This window comes from Oncorhynchus tshawytscha, linkage group LG08 (genome assembly GCF_018296145.1).
Source record: "Oncorhynchus tshawytscha isolate Ot180627B linkage group LG08, Otsh_v2.0, whole genome shotgun sequence".
NCBI classification, from domain to species: domain Eukaryota; kingdom Metazoa; phylum Chordata; class Actinopteri; order Salmoniformes; family Salmonidae; genus Oncorhynchus; species Oncorhynchus tshawytscha.
Window position 1 is genome coordinate 31727075 of NC_056436.1, and position 14596 is coordinate 31741670.

The 14596-nt window shown below is 43.1% G+C and overlaps 1 protein-coding gene across 2 annotated transcripts; it reads left to right on the plus strand.

Moving 5' to 3' along the window:
- Nucleotides 1–2685: 2685 nt before the first annotated feature.
- On the plus strand, nucleotides 2686–11597 carry LOC112256630 (interferon alpha-inducible protein 27-like protein 2B). 2 transcript variants are annotated; one of them, XM_024430007.2, is made up of 10 exons: nucleotides 2686–2849; nucleotides 3431–3900; nucleotides 7605–7649; nucleotides 8096–8191; nucleotides 9476–9520; nucleotides 9719–9880; nucleotides 10043–10177; nucleotides 10253–10405; nucleotides 10740–10871; nucleotides 10952–11062. In XM_024430007.2, exons 2-10 carry the CDS (start codon nucleotides 3519–3521, stop codon nucleotides 10960–10962), a joined length of 1161 nt encoding a protein of 386 aa, XP_024285775.2. In that variant the 5' UTR covers nucleotides 2686–2849; nucleotides 3431–3518; the 3' UTR covers nucleotides 10963–11062. The 2 variants fall into 2 exon arrangements, with proteins under 2 accessions (XP_024285775.2, XP_024285772.2); XM_024430004.2 differs by having other exon boundaries at nucleotides 2701–2849; nucleotides 10963–11597.
- Nucleotides 11598–14596: the final 2999 nt, after the last annotated feature.

A 14596-nucleotide genomic window follows, 5' to 3' on the forward strand; every position in this document is an offset into this window, starting at 1 on the left:
CAATGGCCAATGAGCACCAATATGTTTTATATATAATTTATCTTCATATTCGTCATACTTCATACTTGATTCATGATGATGACTGCTTGTCTAGCTTGCTAGCTAAGATTTTGAAAGTATGAGGTTGACATGATCAGTCCAATCAAAACTACGGTAGATATAATGTGATTTGATGTCATTTCATCTGTGGCCAAGGACCTTGAGCCTTCTTGGATGGGCACTTCTAATGTAAATCTAGGGCAGCACCCAAGTGGGCTTGAACTTTCTAGCTCTCCCTGTAGATTTAGCTGTGATGTAGTGTCCCCATGAGTGACAGAACACTGAGCCAATCATGGTGCAACTAGAGAAGCTTGCCAACCCCTGTGCTCTATATTTTCTGCTGGCTGCCCCTCCACCACAGAAAGCACTGTGCTAAGCTGAAACACCTGCATTTTGAAGCTGCCTTACTCAGAAAGGCAAAAAAGAGATAGTCTGTGTGCTGCTTTATCAACCCAATACATTTTTTTTTTACATTGTTTGCAAACTGATATGTGACATGAGTGGTGCAGTGGTCTAAGACGCTGCATCTCAGTGCAAGAGGTGTCACTCCAGTCCCTGGTTCAAATCCAGGCTGCATCATATCTGGCTGATATTTGGAGTCTCATAGGACGGTGCACAATTGGCCCAGCATCATCTGGGTAGGCCGTCCTTGTAAATAAGTATTTGTTCTTAACTGACTTGCCAAGTTCAATTTTAAAAAACATTCATGCAAAACAAGAAAATGACTACTTTTTAAATGTTTAGCTAAATAGGTGGGGGCTGAAATAGGTGGGTGCTTGGGATTCTATATCGATTTGCTCTTTTTAAATATAAATCATCTCATTCATTCATTTCAATCTCTGAATTGTTTATTCAAATTGTTTGCCACTAGCTCAGGGCTTAAAAATGACAATCTGTCTACTGAACTAGCATGTCACTAGGCCCAAGTTTATTTTCCCCGGTTTTCATTGGCAAAAATAGCTGGCTAAGTAACTATGCTAGTTTTCGTCCATTGCCAAACTTCATAAATACTGCAACTTCAACTTCAAAACTCATTTTCTAGTTATACAATCAGGCAACTAAGAAATTAGCTGGAAAGAAATTTGAAAATGATTTAATGTTTTATTGTTTTGTTGAATAGTTATGACTGGTTCAAGATATCTGTCCTAAGACTACCGTGACGAAGGATATCATTGCTACTTAACGCGGATCCAAATTCAGTTTTGAGATCTACCAGTGTCATTGGTGTAGGGTTATCTGGACATTTCTGACTGTTCTTGTCCAGCGTTCAAGGCAACTGCGAACTTGCAACTCATAATTCCAAGTCGGAAATTCAGGCATTTTACTAGAGCTTAGACTTTCTAACCTAAAGATCACTGATGTCATTATTTGACTAGATTTTTTTATGAGTTCTCAGTTGTCTAGAACGCACCATTGGAACTGTGACAACGGGCAGCCTATCCCCGCTTGGCTCGATGGGATATGTAGTGATTTTGGCAACACAGACAGGTATGTACACATTTTTGTACCCTTAACATTTTTTAAACTGACTATTGCATTTGTTGATTAAATCGGACTTCATTCATATAATGAGGAATCCAGGAATGTCACACGTTATTGACACATGAAAACTAGAGAAAATAGCAACTCTACAAAGCGCAATGTCACTACAGACCCCGGGTTAGATTCCAGGATGTATCACAACCGGGAGTGGTTGGGAGTCTCATAGGGCAGGGCACAATTGGCCCAGCATTGTTAGGGTTTGGCCGAGGTATGCCGTGATTGTGAATAAGAACTTGTTCTTAACTGACTTGCCTAGTTAAATACATGTTTTTTAAATGAATGGCTAAATTACTTGTGGAATCAAAGAAAGGGTCCACAGAGCTCCTCCTCACCACTCTACTGGGAACTCGGGAAAAAATTGCTCCACTGGGATTTTTGTTGTTGTTGAAAGTTCATCCAACTTGGCATTCCAAGTCGGAAACTCTGGCATCTTTCTAGAGCTTAGACTTTCCGACCTGAAGATCACTGATGTCATGATTTTTTTCAGTTCCCAGTTGTCTTGAAAGCGCCACTTGTCAAGGATGTATCAGTGCAATATTGGCACGCAACATTTTGTTAGGGACCAAAGGAACAAGTACAACTTGAATTTGTAGGTTTAAAATGTCCCTCTCGTGGCCAGGGTTGACCTATTTTAAGAAATGCTGTTGGTTGGTGGATTTAACGTCTAAATTCTTTCACAGGCTGATGGAGAAGTTGTGTCAAGATATATTTAGTAGGCTACCACCTTTTGAGGTTAACATAGGGCTAACTTGTGCCATGTTATCGTATGGGACCTGAGGTGCGTTCAGTTCGCTTGAACGTTTGCTACATTCCCGTACGATTTGTACTGAATGACACGTTTCCGCGAAAAATTTAGAACAGTTTGAGGTACATTTTACGCGTTTGGTGGGTGTGGCGTGAAGCAATGAGTGACGTTTAACTTTAAATTGTTGCTTATGTTTGCAAGTACGGCTCTCAGATCTCTTAGTTATATCCAACGTTATTAATTAACAACACATGTTTTTCTTGACCAAAAGCGACACAATCCCATTGCCTTCCAGTCAAAAAAACACACTAACCACTGTCTGCATTGGGTCTTATTTCACCCAGGACAGTGTGCAGAGTTGTATCTCTCGCTTCACACATGTCACTCTGGCTGTAAACCAACACTCACTTCCCAGAAATGAGTACTGGGCGGAGATCTCGTTCCTGAAGCTGGAAAGTGAAACTGGGAAAACCATTTAGAATGCGTGATGCTGCTTGTAGCTGGAAGGTTAACATTATCAAAGGTTTGTAAAATTACTATCATCATTATAACCTATGTGTGCTGTTACCTCGACCAATCGGATGGCACGCATGTAGGGTGGTCGGCAAAAGAATGTGGAGTACAGATTATTATTATGACTTTCTCAAAAAAGGGGTGACGACGAATTAAAAAACAGAAAAAGTTTGAATACCACTGACTTAAAAAAAAGACCTATCATTTGGAGTTTACTTGTGTTTACTTAGTGTTTTCAATATTAAAGTTAGTCATTTGTAATTTAGGGGTGTGCTTTCAATATTCAACTACATCATCTGTTATAGATGTTGTTTCAAGATCCGATGTGGGCATTCGTTTTTCGATGCGTGGTGATTTGCTTTTACAGTAGACGCGTTATGTTTCAACGTTCCATGTGACCTTTTGTCATTAGATGTGTTTCGCATTCAAGATTTGTTGTCATCATTTTACATTTTAATTGTGGCACAATAATGTTCCAAATACAGTACTTTCCTTTAACTCCATAGAGTTATAGAGTGCACTTTGCCCTGCCTTTTGAAATGTGTGTGTAATGAGAGTCAAATGCTGTAACTTTTCTCCCACTGTTTGCAGTTTGCATCTAAATTTCACCCAAAGTTGCACCAACCCTGACTGAGAATTTGACTGAAGCCCAAAGCGGTTAAACCCAAAGCAAACGAAGATGGCACCAGAATTAAACTTGTCTCCACCAACCAAATTTCTGCTGGTACCCGGTGAGCCGCAGGAGCCTTGGAATGACTGGATAAAATATTTTGAGTTGTACATAAGAGGCTCGCCAGAGGAAGAGAAGATAGCACTGTTAAACATTTACCTTGGGAAGGAGGGAGTGCGCATCTTAAATACTTTGACAACGATTGAAACATATGCAGCAATGATTGATGCCCTCAATGCTTACTTCAGCAATGCTCAGGAGCCTCGGGACTGTCAGGAGCCTCAGGACTGTCAGGAGCCTCAGGACTGTCAGGAGCCTCAGGACTGTCAGGAGCCTCAGGACTGTCAGGAGCCTCAGGACCCGGATGATTCACAAAGAATCAAACAGAACAGTGAGTCAAACAGAACTTCCCAAAACTTTCCCAATTCTGATCATCAAAATGGGAGCACCATATTCAACATTTGTACTAATAGCAACATGCACCCATAATGTTTAAAGGTCATAAATACTTATGAAAACATTTAATAGTTGGCCAGGGAGTGTTAAGTACACAACACTTTTGGAATTTACCAAAACAGAACATAATGTGTTGAATCCAGGTCACAGCAACATGTCTGTATCCATCCAAGTATTATCTCACTGAGATAAAGCCCACCAAACTCACAAAGCCAACTCCATGACACTCATAGGTGGTATTCAGTAGTATTAAGTATCACTAGCAATCCTGGAAAATATCCATGATAATGTGTTTTGTGTCATGGATATTTTCCAGGTAGTAAATGTAGGGTTTCTATTAGGATAGCTGTGAGGCTCTAGTGCACAATGTAATGATATCTTGGGAATATATGAAGGGTGGACTGGAGGAGGGGTGGGCAAACTTTATTGGCTCGAGGGCCACATCGGGATTTTGAAATTCAACGGAGGGCCACATTTTTGGGGGGACCAATTGTTTGTTAAAATCCATTTGTGGGGGCTTCCTGAGTGGCGCAGCGGTCTAAGGCACTGCATCACTGTTCTTGAGGTGTCACTACAGACCGGGGTTTGATCCCAGGCTGTGTCACAGATGGCCGTGACTGGGAGACCCATGAGGCGGTGCACAATTGTCCCAGCGTCATCCGGGTTAGGAGAGAGTTTGGCAGGCCAAGATTTTCTTGTCCCATCGCGCTCTAGCAATCCTGGGGCGAGCCGGGTGCATGCACGCTGACATGGTCGCCAGGTGTACGGTGTTTTCTCCGACACATTGGTGCGGCTGGCCTCCTGGTTAAGCGGGCATTGTGTCAAGAAGCAGTGCGGGTCGCGTTTCGAAGGACGCACGACTCTCCACCTTCACTTTTCCAGAGCCCATCCGGGAGTTGCAGCAATGGGACAAAACTAACTACTGTCGTGGAAATATTCAGTCAATCATATTTCTCAAATAGCGGAGCCTGTGAGTTCAAATGGACATTTATTACAACGTAATAAAAGCCGAGCTGGTTCATGAAATCAAGTCACTTTCACTCTTGGTACATACTTCTTATACATTTTTCCTCCTTAAGTCACACTCATAGTAACTCCTCTTAATGACTCATCCCCTCTGGCATTTAGCCACCATTAGCTTATCGCCTTATTCATTTTAGTTTGGTTTCATATTAGGGCATGGAAACTGTAGAGCTACACCTATAGTTCAAAAATATGTCGCTTTAAGACAGATGCATGCATGTAGGACCACAGCAACAGTCCTTGGCACTTTACAGAAATAGACAGACATGTAATCCTGCCAACTCCTCTGAAAGGGACACCCATGATCTGGAAAAAAAACCAAGAGGTGTAACCATAGCAACAGTACATATTAGGCCATAACACAGTTAAAGAAATAACCAGTCTTGTCCACTCCCCAGACAGGTGCATGTCTAATGGTGTCTAATGACATAGAGCACTAGTTTTGCTGACTATCCTGAAATATATAATGGCCACACATGTTCTGAAAAATTCTCAATACTTCCAATTGTATACCACGAAATTGGGGAGAAAAAAGGGCTAGAAACAATGTGCATGTTTTGCGAGCCATACTTTTCCCCCCTTGGATTAGAGGATGGTTTATGAGTAAAATGCACCCTTTTAACCTTTCAAATCCCAAATAGTGAGTAGCTAGTTTACTATCTGTCACAATCGTCGTCAGGGAAATGACCGGACCAAGGTGCAGCGTTGTGAGCGTACATTTCTTTTTATTAAGAATGTTGCCAAAAAAAACAAGAAAAAACACGACCGTGAAGCTTACTAGGGCTATATGGGCCACTAACAAAGTAAACTACCCACAACTAAGGTGGAAAAACAGGCTGCCTAAGTATGATTCCCAGTCAGAGACAACAATAGACAGCTGTCCCTGATTGAGAACCATACCGGCTAAAACATAGAAACAGAAAACATAGAAAGAAATAAACTAGAATGCCCACCCTAGTCACACCCTGGCCTAACCAAAATAGAGAACCAAAATAGAGAACCAAAACCTGACTCTATAGGGGAGGGTCCGGGTGGGCATCTACTTCGGTGGCGGCTCCGGTGCGGGACGCAGACCCCGCTCCACCTCTGGCCCCCCCCCACTTTGGTGGCGCCTCTGGACTAGGGACCCTCGCTGCAGGCCCCGGACTGGGGACCCTCGCTGGAGGCTCCGGACTGCGGATCTATGCTGGAGGCTCCGTGCCATGGATCCTCACTGCAGGCTCCGGGCCATGGATCATCACTGGAGGCTTTGTGCCATGAATCATCACTGGAGGCTTTGTGTCATGAATCATCACTGGAGGCTTCGTGCCATGGATCATCACTGGAAGCTTCGTGCCATGGATCATCAGTGGAGGCTTCGTGCCATGGATCATCACTGGAGTGAGGAGACGTATAGGCAGCCTGGTGTGTGGAAATGCCACAGGGCTTACCAGGCTGGGGAGACATACTGGAGGCTTGGTTCTTGGAGTAGGCACCGGATACACTGGGCGGTGGAGGCACACTGGAGGTCTCGAGAGCCTGCACAACCCATCCTGGCTGGATGGTCACCTTCGCTCGGCAAATGCGGGGCACTGGCACAGGACGCACTGGGCTGTGCAGACGCACCGGAGACACAGCGCGCAGAGCCGGCGCAGGATATACTGGGCCGAAGAGATGTACTGGAGGCCAGGCGTGCTGAGCCGGCACCATCCATCCTGGCTAGATGCCCACTCTAGCCCATCCATTGCGGGGAGCTGGAATGTAGCGCACCGGGCTGTGAACGCGCACTGGAGACACCGTGCGCTCCACCACATAACACGGTGCCTGACCAGTACCACGCTCCCTACAGTAAGCACGAGGAGTTGGCTCAGGTCTCCAACCTGACGCAGCCAATCTTCTCGTGTGTCCCCCCCCAAAAAATTGTGTGGGGGGGGGAAGAGGCCTCCCGGTGTTTCGTGCCCTGTGTAATCCTGGGCCCTTTTACTCGCTGCCTCCGCCTTCCTCGCTGCTTCCACCTGCTCCCACGGCAGGCGATCCTTTCCTGCCAGGATCTCCTCCCACGTCCAGGATCCTTTCCCATTCAGGATGTCCTCCCATGTCCATTCCTCCAGAAAACGCTGCTCCTCTCGGCCACGCCGCTTGTTCCGTTTGTGGTGGGTAGTTCTGTCACGAACGTCGTCAGGGAAATGACCGGACCAAGGTGCAGCGTGGTGAGCGTACATTTTCCTTTATTGAGAATGTCGCCAACAAAACAAGAAACACCAAAAATGACTGTGAAGCTTACTAGGGCTATACGGGCCACTGACAAAGTCAACTACCCACAACTAAGGTGGAAAAACAGGCTGCCTAAGTATGATTCCCAATTAGAGACAACGATAGACAGCTGTCCCTGATTGAGAACCATACCCGGCCAAATCATAGAAACAGAAAACATAGAAATAAAGAAACTAGTCACACCCTGGCCTAACCAAAATAGAGAATAAAAGCCTCTCTATGGCCAGGGCGTGACACTATCAACAAATTACAATAGGTTAGGTTACTGTTGTGAATAACAAGTTGACTTACTGGCTAACACATACAGTATCTTTATCAACAAGCAGGATATCATAAAAGAGCAATATTTTATTTTCTAATTAGGAAAAAGGATGATCATTACAGGAGCAGCAGCAACAATGGGTGCAGGTAAGATAATCTATTTAGTCTTTCTATTTTAGTATTTCTATTTGATCCAATAACTCCACTTATATGATTGATCTGTATTATATTTGTTGATTTTTGCAAAAAAGCTACACTTTCTGGTCAAAATCCATTGTAAACATACTTTTGATAAGTTAAAACAATGTAAATGGAACAATAATTGCCAGAAAAAAGAAACACAATATAAATGGCACAATAATTGTCAGTATAAGAAAAGGAATCTCTAGTCTATGCTCTGAACATTATTGGTTAAGCCCTTTCTAGGTGTTACCTTCAAATTAATTTCACAGTTGTGTTCCTACTTTCTTTTGTCATTTAGGCCTAAGTCATTCACATTATAGTTATACCATTGTCAAACCTCCTATAACAGGGAGCCATGTATGTTTTTGGTTGTTTGCTCATGCATGCTCTTGTCTGCTGGACCTTCACAGCTGCAGCAGTGGTGGGGGCACCAGTAGCCCTGGGAGTGGCAGGTTTGACTACTGTTGGGGTTGCTGCTGGAGCAACTGCAGGGGGTGCCGCAATAGGTAAAATCAAAGAAAGTTTAATGGCATGATGGAATAAAGGAAGCCAATGGTAGTGTTTGTGATTATACTGTTTAGATCATATGACTTATTGAGTAGAATTTATCATTGATGATTGACTTAGTCATTTTCTTCTTTGCTCTTATAATATAAGGATGTGTATCCTGTGTGTATCCATTTTGGGTCACCCATGTTCTTTGAAACTATTAGCTCACTTAGCTAAAGCCCACTAAAGTCACAAAGCCACCTCCATGACATTCATTGGTTTAAGTGGTATTCCGCATGACCAGAAGTCCTTCAAAATATCTATGATGATGCATCAAAAAGCATAATCATAGATTTTTCCCAGGAAGTAAATATAGTATTTTTATTAGGATAGCTTAGGATGGCTTTCGTATGCAGTGTATATAATTATATTTTGGGACTATATGAAGAGCGGACTGACGGGCTAGAACATTTTTCTTTTTTTAAATCACATTTATTTTTAAATCAAATTGATTTATAAAGCCCTTTTGACATCAGCCGATGTCACAAAGTGCAATACAGAAACCCAGCCTAAAACCCCAAACAACAAGCAATGCCAATTTAGAAGCACGGTGGCCAGGGAAAAACTCCCTAAAAGGCAGGAACCTAGGAAGAAACCAGGCTATGAGGGGTGGCCAGTCCTCTTCTGGCTGTGCCGGGTGGAGATTATAACAGTACATGGCCAAGATGTTCAAATGTTCATAGATGACCAGCAGGGGCAAATAATAATAATCACAGTGGTTGTGGAGGGTGCAACAGGTCGGCACATCAGGAGTAAATGTAAATGCCGATCATTCAGAAGTAGAGAGGGAGAGTTAAAAAAACAGCAGGTCTTGGACAAGGTAGCCCTTCCGGTGAGCAGGTCAGGGTTCCATTGCCGCAGGCAGAACAATTGAAACTAGAACAGCAGCAGGTGGACTGGGGACAGCAAGGAATCATCAGGGCAGGTAGTCCTGAGGCATGGTCCTAGGGCTCAGGTCCTCAGAGAGAAGGAAAAGAGTTAGAGGGAGCATACTTAAAATCACACAGGACACCGGGATAAGACAGGATAAATACTCCAGATAAACTGTAACAGACTGATCCTAGCCCCCTGACACACAAACAATTGCAGCTTAAAGCCCTTTAACCTTTTGAATCCAAAATGGTGAGTACCTAGTTTACAATCAACAACCAAGGTTACTGTGATGGATTGGGTGAATTACAAGTTGAGTTGCCATAAAAGGAAGTTATCGTAAAATAAGCAATATTTTCTTTACCATTCAGGAACAGGTACAATTGCTGCAGCAGCAACAGCAACAGTGGGAGCAGGTAAGATTATTTATTTAGTCAGCATGAATTCAAATGATCAATTACCAGCTTCAAATAATTTTACAGATATATTACTACTTTGTTTTGTTGTTTAGGCCAAACATTCACATGACAGTGATACTATTGTCAACCTCCTATAACATGAGGCCAGGTATGTTTCTGGTTGCTTGCTCAAGTGTTTCTGCTGGGCCTTCATAGTTGCGGCAGTGGCAATGGCACCAGTTGTCCTAGGAGCGATAGGATTCACTGCTGGTGGGATTGCTGCTGGATCATATGCAGCAAGCATGATGTCTGCAGCGGCCGTGGTTAATGGAGGTGGGGTAGCAGCAGGGGGTCTTGTTGCTGCTCTACAGACGGCAGGTAAATACGAAGAATCCTACAATTTTACGATGAAATAAAGATAGCCAATGTTGGTGTTTGTGATGTCATAAATTACTAAATCAGATGACTATATATTTTATCATTGATGTTTGGATTTATTTTTATGTGGGACAGTGACAGATGTGTATGTGGTCAACCTAGGTGCTGCAGGGCTTTCAGGAGTGGGTACAGCGGCGGTGGGAGGTGCTGGAGCTGCGATTAGTGGAGCCTTGGGATGGGTGGCTGCAGGAGCAGGGTTCTCAGGAGCAGCAGCAGCTACTACAGCAGCTACGGCAGGTATGTGAGTGGCAGTGTAATGTAAGCAAGTTTGTTTCTCATATATGGGATAGTGACGTGTGTGGTCTTCTCTAGGTGCTGCAGGGCTCTCTGCAACTGCTACAGCAGCCGCGGGAGGTGTTGGAGCAGCAGTTGGGGGAACAGCAGGATGGCTGGCCTCAAGGACAAGGACACCTGAAAAGGAGGAAGGAAAAGAGACAGAAGCAACCACAGCAGCTGCTGCAGGAGGTTTGTCAGATTCATTTATCATTGGTAAATTGGTCATGTATGTCAAATTAATGTTTGTCCTCTAGCGCCAAGGACTGTATAGGCTAAGGCTGGTTCTTGTAGGTAAGCTACCACTATGGGGCAGTAGTCAAAGTGCAAGCAGTAGTTGTCACTTTATTGCATACATGAAAGGACAAGGTACTTTTGGTAGGTAAGATAAATGCTTGATCAGGTGTGGTGAGTTGCTGGGACGGGGCGTGGCCAGAAGGTAATTTGGATAGGAGCCATGATCCTTCACAACAGTAAGTATGTTTGTATCGTATGTGGGACAGCAATGTGTGTGGTCTTCCTCTAGGTGCTGCAGGGCTTTCAGGAGAGTCTACAGAGGCTGTGGGAGGTGTTAGAGCAGCAGTTGTTGGAGCGTCTGAAGGGGAGGGAGGAGTCGAGGAGAGAGAGCTTTCAGGAACGACTACAGCAGCTGCAGAAGGTGTGTGGGGAGTCATTTATCATTTTAATTGGTAATGTAAGGAAATGTGTGTCTCGTATGTGGAACAGTGATGTGTGCAGTCTTCATCTAGGTGCTGCAGGGCTTTCAGGAGAGGCTACAGAGGCTGTGGGAGGTGTTAGAGCAGCAGTTGGTGGAGCGGCAGGATGGCTGTTCTCAAGAATCAGGACGTCTAAAAAGGAGGGAGGAGAGTAAAGAGGGAAGAGAGGATGAGAAGAGATCCCGGAAGAGGGCCTTTAAAAAAAAAAAAACGTATTGATACTGCAACATTCATGAAAGTGTTTTGAATGATTTCATAATGGTGTTATGAGTGCATGTGTATCCCCCCTTTGGTGTTGCCAAACATACATATATATCCACTCAACATGTGGTTAGAGCGTTGGGCCAGTAACCAAGCGGTTGCTGGATCGAATCCCCAAGCTGACAAGGTAAAAAGAAGTCGTTCTGCCCGTGAGCAAGGTAGTTAATCCAGTTCCCCGGGTGCCGAAGACGTGGATGTTGATTTAGGCAGCCCCCCTGCACCTCTCTGATTCAGAGGGGTTGGGTTAAAAGCGGAAGACACATTTCAGTTGAAGGTATTCAGTTGTACAACCTACTAGGTATCCCCCTTTCCCCTTTACAAACAGACGCATGCACATCCACTCAGAGGAACACATAGGCATGTGACACACATACTTTCAAAATAAAACTCTATTGTATACTGGAAAACGTTTTTTTTTGTTGTCACTGTAGCAGACCTATGACATACCAAACACAGAGCAGGTGTGTAAAGCACTTTGCAGGTGTGGTTCCCTTGCGCATTCTGGATAAATGCAATTTAATCACTGAAAACCCTGACCAACAGATTTTGCGGTGGAGTTCTCATTCAATAGGGTTTTCAGATGATTTATCTAAAGCCATCCCTTTAAGTTTGGTGTAAAGTACCTTTTCATTCAAATTTTCTCAACAGACACATTGTAATATATGGAGAGAATTTTCAGAATATTAGAGATCAATGAAATAATCCCATTTAAATATATGCATATTCGTCTCCTTTCAGCACCAATTTAAAAATACTCTGATCCTGTGTACTGTATTATTTAGGGTTTGGAAATAATTTATGAATAAAAAAAGGTTTGGAAAGCCTTTACACACGGACTGCATTGGTGAATAAAAAATAGTGGTTTGATTGATCCTGAAAGTTGACATATTTCATTTTTCAACCCATGAGAAAAGTGTACAATAGGGGTTGAACAGGAGTCCTATAAATCTACCCTAATAATCGTCACTAATTACAGATGACAACAGTCCAGTAGTCGTGAACCGTGCGCCAGACTCCAGGTTTTATACTGCTAGGTATGGTCTGCGTTCCATAAAGATTCATATAGGCTACATGCCCTTAATTATTGCACAACATGTAATACGTCAGCGTAATATGATCCACTATTGCTAGCGATACTAAAGAACAACCACACAAACGTGACAGAGGAAAGATTTAACAATGGAATGGAATTATGAGTGGCGTCTTTAGGCCTAGGTTTCCAGGGCTTCAACCAAAGAGGTTTTTGTTCCAGAAAGAAATTGTGTTTTTCTTACTAAACCACATATCTTTTGACAGTAACGCAGTGTCCCGTTTTGGACTGAAGCTGAACTTTACAATATTATATTTAACCCTGTTTAAAATGAGCAATGTTGAGGTGGTAGAACTGACCAAATGAAATGAATCGTAGACGTATTATAACCTATTCCATTCTACAGGTTAACGTGCTTGGATCATGTCTGTTATTTCCATATAGGCTATGTAACTATTTGTAAAAACATATACATATATATATATATATATAATAATTAGTGAATTTATTTCATTGAAATACCTGCAAGTTAGCATTTCATTGCACTGTGTACTACGTGTGTATATGACGTAAACAAACTTGAAGTTTTTTTCCACCTTACTAGCTCTGTGCTTAATATTAGGAATGTTGAGATATAAATATAGTAGGCCTAGCCTATAAAAAGCTGATGGGATCCTCCTCTTTTTAATAGAAGCCATATCATGCAATTGCATAGCCTACAGAAATGTTGCTCAACATGAGCTCATGGGCTCTCAGTAGGTGTTTGATTAGATTTTCGATCACATTTGCAGTGATGTCAGAGTGATTAGCGGGACAATAGAGTGCTGAGTACCAGGTAGTTAGCAAGTTTGGTAGGCTACTAATGACCATCAGCAACATCAGAGCTTGGAGAATCCTAATTACCGTGACCTAAAGGTCAAGTGGAATTTGACTGCCTTCATTACTCATGACCGCCGGTGTGGCGGTAATATGGTCACCGTAACAGCCCTAATCCTGCACATTTTTTATTTTACCCCCTTTTCTCCCCAATTTCGTGGTATCCAATTGTTAGTAGTTACTATCCTGTCTCATCGCTACAACTACGAAGGTCGAAAGCCATGCGTCCTCCGAAACACAACCCAACCAAGCCGCACTGCTTCTTAACACAGCGCGCATCCAACCCGGAAGCCAGCCGCACCAATGTGTCGGAGGAAACACCGTGCACCTGGCGACCTGGTTAGCGTGCACTGCGCCCGGCCCGCCACAGGAGTCGCTAGTGCACGATGAGACAAGGATATCTCTACCGGCCAAACCCTCCCTAACCCGGACGACGCTAGGCCAATTGTGCGTTGCCCCATGGACCTCCCGGTCGTGGCCGGCTGCGACAGAGCCTGGGCTCGAACCCAGAGTCTCTGGAATCCTGCACATTTTCAAGTTAAAAGTCTCCATTCTCTAATACTCCTCAGTTGAGTTTACTTCACATTTCGGTCACTAATATGATGGATTTTCCAGTGCAAGTCTAGATAGCACTAGCTGTACTATGCCTACAACAGTGAAGTTTCAGTCCGCTAGGTGTCGGTCTCTACAGCATGGGCATATCTCTGGGTGACGTGGACATCTCCATACATGCACCTTCTCAAAATATGACTAATTCAATATTGCACCATCTCATTCTCTGGGCTCTGTCTGCAATCATAACCAGTAGTATATACCAGGAATAATGAAACAGATTCACCAAACACTTATTATTATTCTATGAATTATGTATGACCACTGGAGTCTTTACTACTCAAAATATTATTTTATAGAACTAATTTAATATTGCACCATAGAGATTTATTTCATCACTCAAAATCTTGCCAAAGCATATTCTGTTCGAGGGATTAATATGAATGTAAAATAATTTGACATGATTTATATGAATCAGGTCATGAACATATGGACTTTGAAATGAACAAGGGAGAGGGTAAATGTAGGCTAAGTCTGGCATAAGCATGCAGCCATAGAGTCCTACAATCGTAACGATACATACGTTCAAGCTTTTGGCAGCTACTGTATCTGTCTCCATACCAGATAGCTGCCAAATGGTTGAACATACTGTAGGTATCATTAGGATTCCGCAAGACACCAGTACTAAAAATGATAGCCTAAATTGCAATGCCTACAAGTTGAAGGCCTATTTGTTTATTTGGATAGGCCTAAATTAAACATTGAATTATTAAAGTAATAGGCTTAAGAACTTTGGAGAATTTAGATGATTTTGAATACACACTTGGATTTCAATAAACAAATGGATAAGACTGTTCTATTCTCTTTTGATTTAGTTCCTATTGCAACTCAGACAAATGACAGAATGGATGACATACTGACTGACTGACTGAACTGAATGAATGATGA

Coding starts and splice junctions, on each gene's coding strand:
- LOC112256630 (XM_024430004.2), top strand. CDS start 3,519: ATGGCACCAGAATTAAACTTGTCTCCACCAACCAAATTTCTGCTGGTA. Junction 3,901..7,604: donor ACAAAGAATCAAACAGAACA/GTGAGTCAAACA, acceptor TTTTCTAATTAG/GAAAAAGGATGATCATTACA. Junction 7,650..8,095: donor AGCAGCAACAATGGGTGCAG/GTAAGATAATCT, acceptor GGACCTTCACAG/CTGCAGCAGTGGTGGGGGCA.